At 41.6% G+C, this 13,364-nt stretch overlaps 1 protein-coding gene across 1 annotated transcript; it reads left to right on the top strand.

Moving 5' to 3' along the window:
• The first annotated feature begins 9,118 nt into the window (after positions 1-9,118).
• Positions 9,119-10,611, top strand: LOC111240420 (thyroxine 5-deiodinase-like). The gene has a single exon (XM_022770429.1). The coding sequence runs from the start codon at positions 9,194-9,196 to the stop codon at positions 9,998-10,000; it is 807 nt and encodes a 268-aa protein (XP_022626150.1). The 5' UTR covers positions 9,119-9,193; the 3' UTR covers positions 10,001-10,611.
• Positions 10,612-13,364: the final 2,753 nt, after the last annotated feature.

The raw sequence follows: 13,364 nt of genomic DNA, 5'->3' as shown, positions 1-13,364 counted from the left end.
CATGGTTTGGCAGTTAAGTTTGTTTTGAGTTTTGGTTTGATTCATCCTGTGTTCCAGATAGGCATCTTTTCTTAATTTAATAATTTGGTTTTCTCTGATTAGTGGTTGGAAAGCAGCGCAGGTCTGAGGTTGAACAGCACTGGGTGTTATTTGATCAGTAAGTCTCAGGACCAGCTGACAGAAGGGACTCTTTTTAGGGTTCCTTTCTCTCTCTCTCTCTCTTCCTCTCTCAACACAACTGGCCGAGGCAGATGGCCGCCCACCCAGAGCCTGTTTCTGCTCGAGGTTTTTTTCCTGTTAAAAGGGAGTTTTTCCTGGCCACTGTCGCCAAGTGCTGGCTCACTGGGGAATGGTGGGTCTCTGTAATAATATTGTAAAGAGAACAGTCTAGACCTGTTCTATATGAAAACTGCCCTGAGATAACTTCTGTTATGATTTATATACAAATAAATTTAAAACAAAAACTGACTGCAAGAAAGATAACCACATACAGTAGATGCACTTATACCTGTGTACTACTTGTATTCCCTTCTGTTTTACTGTTAACATTTAACAGTTTTGGAAAGCCATGCGTTACAAAACCATGACAGGCTAACAAATATGTAAAAAAACGCATTTTGAAATTGCTTCGGTTGATGAGAAGCCGCAAGCACGGAGAAATTCCTTCATACTAGAGGGTGTTTAGCAGCTCAGCTTCAACTATGTGTGACTCTGTGATCCCTCAGCCAAGTAAACTGGTATTCAGGTCATGTGAGGTGAAAACAGCTCATGAGGGAACAGGAAAGTGGTCTCTAAATTATGCAAAACATTGCTCAGCCGCTGTCCTTAAAGAAATTCATATCAGCTTTTAAAGTGCAAAGGTTTCTGGGAGCCCTTTTAACCATATGTTGCTTGTTGCTCATTGACAGGTTAGGGTTTTCACATGGTGCTCTTACTGTGAGTTATCTGGCAGATAACAGCACTGTTGGTTAAGCTGATACCGGATGGGCTGGGCACATGTGAGCAGGGATTTGCAGAGAAATTTTTGAGGGGCAGTGGTTCAAATTGAAAAAAATAGAAAGATTCAGAAAATATAGATTTTTCAAAACACTTGTTTGGTGTGCAGTCTTGGCAAAGGCACATTGTCACATATAATCAGTAACTGCATAAGGTTGAAAGCTGTAAAAATCAATGACACAGAGCCGAAATATTTTTGCCTTTCATCCTATATTAAAGGAAAGAACTGCCAAAGTTTTGATGGTAAAGTATATGGAAGGTACGTCACTTTGTTGTCAAATGTACGTCAGTATTTTCAAATGGTGTGATATGAAACTATAGAAGCCGTTATGTTCTTTCCTTATCAAAGAACCTAGAGAAGAAAAATGACTTTTAATGCAGAGGTGAGAATACACAGACTCACCATTCATTTCACAGACTGCACAGAAATATAGTTTCCTATTCTGAATACCCTGTGTTTAGATAAGTGAGGCTCCTAAAGCTGGTAAATCCCTAAATCCACAAAATATATGGATGTGTTAAAGCTTCATATATGAATGATTATGGTCTTAACACTGTCTCATTGTAGTCTCTGGAGGAGAGGAAATCTAAAGACTCGCCTATAAATCAGGTCAATACACAGTTAAAGCCCATAGAAGGTGAAAAAAAACCAACAAAATATGTATAAATGTAAATGTATATATACATTTTTTATGTATTGATTTTTACAAGAATTATTTGATATTTTGGGACGTACACTTATTTGTTTTCTTGCAGACAGTTAGATGAGAAGATTTATACCACCACAGTAAACATGATGCTACCACCAGCAGGTTAGCTTAGCTCATAAACAAGGGAAAACATATGGCGTGTTAATGACTGAGCTTTAGAGTTGCTGGTTGGTGATTTTTGTTACATCTGGACAGAGACAGCCCGTTTCCAGTCCTCATGCTAAGCTGAGGCAACCAGATGCTGGCTGCGGCTTCATATTTAATGCACAGTAATAATAGGTGGTATCAATCTTCTCATTTTACTCTGCAAGAAAATGAATAAGTGTACTTTCCAAAATGTTATCTACCTCTTTTAAAAGAAATGATGGGCTTCCAATGTATCTATGTGTCTAGTATGGTATAACACATGTACATTATATAAACAAGTAGGTCAAGGCAAATCTGAGCTGCGCCTAATCTAGACACACAGCAGCTATTTTTGAGATTGTTACTTCACATTTGCCTTCATTAGACAGTACAATATGGAGACAAAAAGAACAGAGCGGATGAATGTAAAACAATGTGCCAAACCGCTTCAAATCTCAGTGTTTACATTTAGACACAGTAAAAGTGGTACTATACACAGAGTTTCTGCACTTTATGTTGCCATGCAGTGGCCTGGGATAGATAGACTTCTATACAACACCAAAACCATGAACATTCATGGCTTCACGCTTTTGTTGAAACCTGTCGACTGTCCAACATGAAAGGAATAACATGTGAATTCTGTTTTGGGGTTTTTGTTCTCATTAGTAGTTTTTATTTTCCAAGTGGGTCAAATAAACATTCAATTCCAGGAAGACTTTTGCAAAGAAATCCTCTGTTATCATGTCTTAATGACAAGCAATCTTCAAAACACACTAAAGACTGTCTTTGGGAATGGGCTGCAAATGAACAAAACATGAGTGAAATTCCTATCCAAATCAAAATCACATTAGTAGCCTTATTGGAAATCTCTTCTGGATAATAACTCTGTGCTTTGACATTTGAGAATAGACTTTCATTTTCACAACAGTATCATATCAAACCTCAGCTGACGCACTTTGTCCCAGTTTTATCTGCTTAGTTTTGGTGGTGGTTCTGGCTGAAAAGTCAAAAGAGACAGGGTGAGTCATTTCTGAGCACACTGATAAACCGCAGCGTGGAACAGAGTGTAAAACGTACCTATCTTCCCAGTTCTGACTCTTTATCAACACGACCGATTAGTTATTTTTCAGGGCTAAATGACCAGGCTGTGTGATGCGATAAAGAAAAAAGAAAAAAAAATTCACCCTCTTTAAAGGGTTTGGTGTATCAGCGCTGCTCTTGTGGACAAAGGACGCTGATGATCCAAGGTGATGTATCAGTGTGCATCGAAGGCTCCATGCAGCCACAGCGGCCTAGACGGATTAGCCTGAGAGGGACTACATGACGGTTGCTTAGTAACTACAAGTCTACTCAAATGCTTGATGAACATAAGGGACGGGGCTGTATTTTAACCATGAATGGTCAAAAGTGCTTTTTTATTGTAACCCTACACATGATACATGTGTTATAACAATCTCCTGGCAGCCCCATAAACTAGCGTTGCAGAAACGTGTGTGTGTGTGTGTGTTTGTGTGTGTATCCTACCTGAGACGTGTGTATACAATGACTCTGCGGTGGCCAGTGTACTAATAGTGGTTTCAGCTGGAACCCTGCCACTCTTAGTGCTTTGCTGCAGGCTCTGTCCAAGCTGTTTTTCCTGTTCTGGGATGTCCTTGTATGACCTGTGCTCCCATGCCAAGATCCAGGCTGTGTCTAATGAAAGTAGGGTTCCAGTAGTTTATTTCAGAAAAAAAAAAAAAAAATCTCTGAAACAAACAGAATCAAGGCTCAGGCCACCAGTGTTTCATTAAGCCATACTTGTCAAGCTGGCGGTTGAGAATGTGAAAAGTAGCAGTAGCTGTGGGATTGTGGCGGCAGACTTGGAAGTTTAAAGAGAAAGAGGTATTTACACAATGAAAATGGAGCTTTTATGAGTATTTTTTAAGCAAGAAAGGGCTTTTGATACGTTGTTTTTTTCGAGGAAACTTTATGCGACCAGTGATCAGAAAAAGTCTGATGAGCTGCAAAACAACACCTTTTTATCTTCGTTTTTCTCTTGCATCTTATATGGTTTGTTTGTTCTATTCGTTATGTTGAATTTATGTGGTGTTATTGTGTGTACATGCATAAATTAGACTTTTAGAATCATTCCTATTGGGAAGTAAAAAAAAATGTATGAGACTTTCTAACCACTATTGGCAAAACGTTCCTAATGGACTGACTTAATGAAGGTTCGTGAACGGTCAAGGTGACTGGTGTGAGCTAGTAGGGGGACCTACCTAATAGTGCCAGCGTAATCTAGGAAGTGAAAGTGAGGATAAACGAGTATCCTAGTCCTCCAACTATTGCATTTGTATTCATAAGCTTAGAAGGTATTCAGCAGTCAGTGTGCTGTTTGTGTGTGTGTGTGTGTGTGTGTGTGTGTGTGTGTGTGTGTGTGTGTGTGTGTGTGTGTGTGTGTGTGCGTGTGTGTGTGTGCGTGTGCGTGTAGGCGTGTAGGCATGTAGGCGTGTAGGCGAGGCCCGTGATTTGATGGATCTATGTGTATTTGTGTGTTTGTGTGGTGACAATCTTTGCTAGAGTTAATGAGCTTTAGCGACTTAGTATTTCTGCAATGACCTCTCGGACTGTTGGGTCACACGAGGCTGAACCCGAGCTGATCTTACAAGTCCTAATGATTCTAAGAAAATCAGATTCAGCCCGAGAAACGAACACTCGCCAGTAGTTGTCCGCGAGCCAGCGCACATGCTCTTTTCCTCCTCTAGCCTGGGTGTAAACAACCAAAAGACGCCAGTGGTCTAATCCAGATAACAGCAGCAGTACAACAGAGTGGTGTGGAGAAACCAAATTCACAGGAACTCCTGATTATAGAGCGCCGAGTGTTTAAATTGTTTCTCTATTACAGACTATCAGACACTCTTTGTACTTGATGGGCGATGTTTCCTACCGTTAGAGTAAACATCTTGTTTAGAAGCATCTCAATGACCTTCAGCACAAATTACATCAGTAGTAATGATATTACTTCTGATAAGAAACTCTTCTTGGTAATCAGTAGCTTATTTTAACTGACTGACATTGAGTAGTACAGCAGTTATATCATCGCTTTCCTTCTGTAACGAGTGTTTAAACTAATCAAGTCTCTTTCTTACTGCCGTCATATGCGAGGCTTTCGTGCACTCAAATGTGTGTCATCTTGCAAGTCCAGATTGTGTTAAGACCGGGATGAAATGAAAGCATGCTAGAGTAAGAATGAGAGGCTTCGTGACACAAAACAGTGTGTCATCAGCTGTGTGGATTTTTGGTGCCTGAGGGCAGTCCGTCTTTCCCGTCATCATCTGTGTCACTTTCATTTCAATGGAAAATCTCCTGTTTGCCCCTTTTTTTTCTCAGAGCTTTGATCACAAGTGTAGTCTTTCTTTCTGAATTGCACAATGTGAAATGCATGTCAGACATGCAGGGAAACAGGAAGCAGGAACAAAGTTCTTATTTTCAAATATCAGAGTTGTTTTTTTGGGGGGGTTTTTTCACCCTATCACGGGACTTCAGTTCAGCAGTAACTAATTCATAACATAATGAAGAATATTAAATATAGCCTGTTTCATTCAGGAGAGTGCCCTTTTCTGAATGACATCAATACAATTATATTATTATTTTCACTGTTTTCAACATTCGGAGGTAAGTCCACTGGGCCAATAGTCACATTGTTTTGATGGAAAGTAAGCTATAATCGAATTTTAAGCTCCGAAATGTCAGTTATTCTGTTCATTCTTATATGTTGTCCAATGTGTTTTTAATATAATCATACTGTGATGGCTTCTCATGGTGGATGGTCCCTGGCATCCTCTTTCTACTACTTTGTTTTCTAAACAAACAAACTTCACACTTGCAGATGTTCGTGTAAACGTCGAGCTATTGCACATCTGGTTTGTTACAGCCATTTCTCACCAGGTTGTCTGCTGTTCTCTGTAGAGTTCTGCAAAACACCATCAGAGGCCTCCAGTGCCACAGCTGCTAAACAGTTCCAGGTGCTTCCAGTCAGCCTGGACGTGTGATCGCAGGTGTTGATCTCAAATAGATCCATTGTGTGTTTATTGTGGGGTTATTTCAGTTCATTACAACTTGAATCTTATCGTCATAGGTTTTCGCTATTATTTCAGTTAATTCCTGAGATCAGGGTGACATCACTAGAAAAGACGTCAAACAGGGCATGGAACACAAGCAGACTGACGATCAGGTTTTAAACAAACCTTGGGGTGGGTGCCGCCTTTTATTTGGTGTGTCATAGTTTTAGGACCAACTTCCTGGTTCAACTTTGACCCACTTGTTGTGGTTTTCCACAAATACGGTTGTTCTGTGCAATGAAGGATATTGACATTTAGCATACACCCACTTTCAGTTTCAGATAAAGTGAAAGAAACCATGACTGTTGGCTGTTGGCTGTTTTACAACATGTCTGATCATCTTACTGCTTGTGCCTTCTTGCCCTGCCTGACTTTGCTGTGTTGGTGTCACAGTGATCCCAGATCTTGAATATTAATCTTAGTTTAGTGTTACCATGACCAGTGTAATCCTCTAAAGCCTTGGTGTTTATTTTCAGCTCTCCTCGCCGTGTTGACTTTTGATTTCATGTTGAATGAATCTCATTTGCATAGATATGAAAAAAAATACGGATGAAGTTCTTACAGGAAATGGTATTTCAACACATTTCACATTTAGAAGGAAATAAAAACACTTTTCTTTTTCTTTCTTGCTGAGAGTTGGATGACAATATGCCAGCAGCTAGTTAGCTTAGCTTAGCACAAAGACTGAAAAGGGGGAAAGAGCTAGCCTGGCTCGGTCCAAAGGTGACAAAATCTGCCTACGAGCACCTCTAAAGTTTACTTGACATGTTAGATCTTTTTTGTTTTACGTCAACACATTGCGGTTTTACAGGAAGTTATGCAAGGCTATTTCTTTGCAGTTTCCAGTTAGTGTATACCGTTCACGTCAACACCCAAATCACAATTATGATTGAGAAAGTTTCATTTTTCTTTTTCTGAAAGCTCTGATATATCTGACTTGGCAGTAAAAAAAGTATGAAAATGGCGCCAAAGTCCATCGTTAAATGTAAAATTATACACATATAGTATTTTTAGCTGTCACACGTCCAACTCTCCAAATCAATCCCGTTGTTACACTCAAATTAGACTCCTGTATAGAAGCCATTATTGCATATAGTTAACATTTGTGTGTTTTCAGTTTTCTTTTCTCAGTGTTTATTGATTAAGGCAGTTGGTATCTCCAGCAATGAGCGAGAAGCAGTAGAATAATAAGACTGACAGCTGCCGTCTAGAGATATCAAGGACATGAACGCTTGCAAGTCGTAAACACAAGAATCTCTCCATCATTAAATTTCCTACCACATGACATGAACACAGTGTAACCTGTTGGCTTCTCTGATCGTCTCTCCTCCTTGGACTTCAGTGAAGTTCTCAGATCTCAGCAACTGCTCCGGTGGATGCAGTGTCATATCTGATAGAAACTACAGTCGAAACTATATAAGACACATAGTGAAAAAAAAATGGAATTACCCTTTAAACAAACGACACGGAGTTGAAAATAAACCAAAATGATTTAGTGTTGATTGATGTTGAAGGCGTTTCTTTTATTCATGTGAAAGGATGAGGAATAACTCCACGTTCTTCATCTTCACTGATTTTGTTTTTCTTTTCTTTTCTTTTTTTAATCAAAGAAAACAAGAAACCACTTTTGCTTCTCCACATTGTCCCTGACGACGGCTTCCTCTTGTCATTCAACTTACATCGTCATGTGTGTAGACGGTTTTCAAGTACAAATGAATCTGCTTATGTTAGGTCTACATATGGCCCAGACGCTGTCGTGCATTAGAGGACTACAGCGCCTCTTTGAGCATCCTTATTTCTCTCTGCAAAGTGATGAAGGAGCTCTCCACACATCTGCCTCCTCCCTTCTCCCCCTTCTTCGGCTTCCTCCAGATGCCACTTTCCTCTCTTATATAAAATCTTCTCTCCTTCGTCCTGTGCTTTACATCTCCCTCCAGCTCTGCACTTAAGTATCACGGGTGGCTTTTAGGGTCAGCATCACCTCCATCTCTTTGATGAAAGTGTTTGGCGAGTGTGATGATATTACCTAAACTCAAATATCTATAGTAACGAGGCAGTACCTGTTGTTCTTCATGGACTGTATTTTGTCTGTCTGTGTGCTGGAGGAGGTGGATGACACACAAAATAAGGGAGGGTAAGCTACGAGGGGGGGGGGGGGGATGAGGGGAGGGACATGGTTTAAAAAAAAAACACCACGGGGGGGGGGCACATGCTGGCATTGTTATGGAATCGGAGAAACAGATCCAAGCAGTCACATGGATGCCATCTTGTCAACATCTGTGATAAGGTGGAAAGTTTCAAGGTGAGGTGATGTGACTGACCGTGTGACCGTGTGACCATCGCTTTGCATCTCATCAGATAAGATGAGCTTAAAAATAAGAATGCAGTCATTCAGTATCGTATGTCGTGACCTTTAATTTGCCAGCTCGGTCCCACTGAGGCTGACCAGCTTATTTTCAAGGTAGTCCAGAGAGGTGTAAAACAGACAAGATTCACAGATTTTATTTTATTTTTAAATAAATAAATAAAGTGAAGACACAGCATGGATCTAAATGTGCTTCTCTATCATTGTGTTATCGTTGATTTATATAAAAACTGGAACTTTAATTGGCTGATTATCTCTCACTTTTCAAACTGGTGGTGGCAGGTTGATTCTGCCTTCTACTCTTCACTAGGTGCTGAGGGGCCCCATAGCAGATCAGTGAATGAGTCATCCAGCCTTCACAGTCTGTATGAATCCAGCGCCTTCTAGCGGCCGTAGACGCCGCTGCACTCACTCCAGGGAGATCTGAGTTCACAGGCAGAATGACGAACTCAAATGTTTTTCTTTTCCCGACTTTCAGGACCAACCATGCGTTCAGCTACAGACAATTAAAACTAATCCGAGTGTCTCTCACTGATATAAAACGCATCCATCCACTGTCATGTTTTATCTTCACATGTCAACTGAAGATAGTCATTCAGTTCCCCTCTCTCTCTCTCTCTCTCTCTCCCTGTCTCTCTCTCTCTCCCTCTCTCTCTGGATCTTTGAAGCCCAGAGTTGACGGGAGGTAATCCCCACCATGTGAGTGGGCGGTGCGGTTACCGGAGGCGTGTTTTTTTTTTTTTTTCTTTTTTCTTTTTTTTCCATTATTCAAATGCTGCTGTACCTATAAAAAGAGTGCCTGTGTGCGTCAGATAGTTTTCTCCAATGGGTAAAGGTGACTAAATACTAGTTGTCTCTTTCGCCGGCCTAGTCGCATCCTATCGGCAGGGGAAGAGATGATGCACGACTCTGGCGGTGTCCAAATGGCGAGGGCGCTGAAGCATGCAGCCCTGTGCCTGATGCTGCTGCCCCGGTTCCTCCTGGCCGCTGTCATGCTGTGGCTCCTGGATTTCTTGTGCATTAGGAAAAAAGTGCTGCTGAAAATGGGAGAGAGGCAGGACAGCCAGGACGACCCGCCGGTGTGCGTCTCTGACTCAAATAAGATGTTCACCTTGGAGTCCCTCAGGGCCGTGTGGTACGGCCAGAAATTGGACTTTCTCAAATCGGCGCACCTCGGGCGCACTGCGCCCAACACTGAGGTGGTGCTGGTCCAGGAGCGGAGGCAAGTCAGGATCCTGGACTGCATGAAAGGGAAGAGACCGCTCATTCTTAACTTTGGCAGCTGCTCCTGACCGCCATTCATGACGCGCCTGGCGGCGTTTCAGCGCGTCGTGAGCCAGTACGCAGACATTGCGGACTTTTTAGTTGTATATATCGAGGAAGCGCATCCGTCGGACGGCTGGGTGAGCTCGGACGCGCCGTATCAGATCCCTACGCACCGCTGCTTGGAGGACAGACTGAGAGCCGCTCAGCTGATGCTCACCGAGATGCCCGGGAGCAACGTGGTGGTGGATAATATGGACAACTCGTCCAACGCCGCGTACGGAGCCTACTTTGAGAGACTTTACATCGTCAGGGATGCGAGAGTGGTGTATCAGGGGGGCAGAGGTCCAGAGGGATACCGGATTTCCGAGCTTAGAAACTGGCTGGAGCAATACAGGAACGATCTGGTGAATTCCCAAACAGCGGTGCTCCATGTGTAGTTGAAGATGCTGAACTGCCTGCTGCTCTACCCATTCTGCTTAAGTGTCCAACCCACAGTGCAAAATATCCAGATGCTGCTATCAAATGTTCACACACGGCACATTACGTTGTTTTTCTTGCATAAAGATATTCAGGACTGTTTGACAAATAGCCTAAAGTCATGTTGAAGCCTGTATCTAGGCAGTAGGCTGGTATACTGTGCTTGTCTTGACCTTAATTGATTGCTCATAGCGATTTTCTTTATTTTTTGTATGAAAAAGTCTTGAATCAGTTGAAACTGGATTCAATTAGTGATCACTCTATTTTTCTACAGTACTGGTGTGTGTGTGTGTGTGTGTGTGTGTGTGTGTGTGTGTGTGTGTGTGTGTGTGTGTGTGTCAGTGTGCGCGCGTGCGTGTGCTCGCGCGCGCGTCCAGCCTAATATCTCACTCCGGTGTTTCTATGAAGTTCGGTTTTTAAAAGGCGCAGCCAGAAAACCGACACTGATGCATCTGACACCGGGAGCGGGTTCATATTAGCAGGATGCCTTCCTCGACGATGGGTCGCCAAACGATGTAATGTTGAAACGATGTAACTGAACAAATGTTTTTAATAAATGTCAGATCACACATTGATGATTTACTGTTGACTGTGGAGCAGACACCTTAAAGTTCTTCCTTTGGTCATTCTGTGGTTTTATTGTCCGCTGGTGAGAAGGAAAGGATGGATTCAGGTTTGAGGCCAGTTACAAAACATTTGACTGTCAGTCTTGTGTGTTTTGCCCCCCCACCCCTTAAATCTGATGACGTCATGCCTGCTTCTTGTGCAGCTTTTCAGGATGTTTCATGATTGTTTACAGCCGGAATTTATTGTTTATCTTCCTCTAACAAGGCCTATTCATCTCAAACTGATGCACCATTAGCACAATAACCCACAGCAGAGTGGAAATGCTCCTTGATTGATTAGTAAAGCGTTCATTCTTAATTAACCCACTTAAAGCCGTGACACATGCTAAAAGGGAAAGCAAGAAATCACCTTTTCATGTGTGTGGGCGGCAGAGGAAGCAGCCAGTTTAATTTAGCTGAAAAGAAGGGGGCAGTTTCGTGTTGTGTAAGTCGGTTAATCAGAAGTGATCATGAATCATGACACTCCTCTGATGATCAAGTGAGAAGCCCAGAAAAGGTCAGGATTTCACAGTTTAACAAACAGTGCTTTAAATTTGGGGGAAAATGCTAACTTAATATCAGTTATGTGCTCTTTATTGAATTTAAATGTTCTTTTTTTCGGCAGCTAATTGGAGGAATTGAATCAAGTCATTACTGAATCTTCTGATTCAGGGGGGGGGGGCGGGTGATTTTTGAGTGAAGAAGTATGTATTCTCATTGAAAAAGCTGCATTGTGGGTGGAAATTACTCACAAAGATCAAGTAGATCAAAGTACACAGACGTGTTAGAAAAAAATACTGTTTACTTTGTTTTTTTATGTTAAGTTTGTGGCATTTTCTATACATGGATCAGTGTGAAGAAACAAAAGAGGGTTGAGCTGATTATGCAGCGTCTGTAATCCATCTATATCCATCTACCTTTATCTCTTTCTGACTTTGTCCCCCCCCCCCCCCATATACATATACTTCTGTAGATGCTCACATACACAAACAGGAATACACACACAGACGCACTGCCACATATAATTAGGATTAGAGAGCAATGTGATTACTGTCGATCCCACGTGGCCCAAGTCTCTGTTGTGTGGTTTTAATATATTCAGGTTCCTTCATGCCTCAGTTCATTCTCATTATATCACCACATGCATGTACTGTATGGTTGTGCGTGTCTTGAGCCTACACCTTGATGTAGCGTGCTGCGGGAGGTGAGCTAAGAGCAGGGGATCTGACGTGCCCTGCCGCCTCCGTCCTGAAAACTCCTTCTCTGTTTCAAAAAGAAAAAAAAAAAAACCAAAGCCCTGTTGAAACCTCCCATTTTCAGTTAAGAACAACTCTTCAGGTGCAAACACAGTGTTAACAAGATAAAAGAGGGTCAGTCAATCAGTGATGTCTGGCCAGAGACCTTTTTCAAATTACAGTGGTGACCTGAGACTGACTGATAACATGAAAAGTCAGGGGCTAAAAAAGCAGGCCATCACTGTCAAGCATGACGAACTGCTGATTCTCTGCAGAGAATCAGCAGTCTTGGCAGGTCGTTTTCTATCTCACATTCAGACTTTCTTCATTTGTTTTTCTCAGCAAATTACAAAGAACTTTGTCTCTATCTTGATTTTGACTTGTTGTGTCACTACCCATGTTGCAGGAATTTTACAGCAGGCGTCAAAAACACCACAGAGCGGTGCACAGGAATCAGGAAAACTACACTATCTTTAAGAAAACTCTTGAAACCTGGGATTTGTACTGGGAATAGGTGAAATAATCTTCTCCTTTTTCACTGATCAGTGACATCTTTGACCCTTCAGATCATTTTCATTCACAATGGTTAACAGTTATCGAACCATTCATCAACCAATCATCCTCAGTTGATATGTTTAATACATAGAAGACACTGAAGATGGGTCTTAAAGGAGGAGCGCACAAGGGGCTTGTGAATATTTTTTGTGTCACGCCGGGCCAGCGCTGGGGTGCTGACTACACACAGTAGGGGATGCTGGTTTTTTTCAACAGTGACTCATGAGTCACAAAATGTTACTGACATGTGTCTGTTCCCTCTAGCCTGTGGTCTGTGCCATGCTGCATTTCAGAAATATCATCCTGCCTTTGGCAAAATGAACTGCCAGCCCCTTATCCCTACAACTGTCTTTCCTCCTTACTTCTATATTTTACATTTATTTCCATCCTTGTTTCCTTCCTCTCAGTCCTCTCCTTCTTGAACTGATCAGAAATCATAAAATCTCCCTCATGAGTACTTTTACTTCGAATCCTTGAGTACATTTTTGCCAGTAACATGTTCCTTAAGAAAAAAATTATTGCATTACTTTTATATGTAATGGAGTATTTTTCTTTTGTGGCTATTTAACATGGTAAAGAATTTTAGTCCTTTTGCATTTGAGATGTTTTTGCTAACATTACTTGCCTGTAAATGCTGTGAAAATTTTCTCCATGTCTAATGTGCGTTGCATTTTGGAACAGTAGTGTCCATCTTTATCAATAAATCAACTTAATTATCACTCATTTACGCTGCTTCCAATTCAGGTTTTGACCAATATTTTGTCACTACAGAAAAATATGAATCGGCTTTCAAAAATGAATACTTTTAAACACTCATCGGACACATGCAGTAGCTGTTTCACAGTTACAAAGCAAAATCAGTTCTGTCACTGCACTGGAGGCAGCTTGAAAGTCTAGAGGTGGAACTCATGTGACACTACAAGAAACAC

This window comes from Seriola dumerili, unplaced genomic scaffold (genome assembly GCF_002260705.1).
Source record: "Seriola dumerili isolate Sdu_G_001 unplaced genomic scaffold, Sdu_1.0 BDQW01000025.1, whole genome shotgun sequence".
In the NCBI taxonomy this organism is placed as follows: domain Eukaryota; kingdom Metazoa; phylum Chordata; class Actinopteri; order Carangiformes; family Carangidae; genus Seriola; species Seriola dumerili.
Note: the sequence above shows the minus strand (reverse complement) of the source record. Positions and strands in the feature narration are given on the sequence as shown.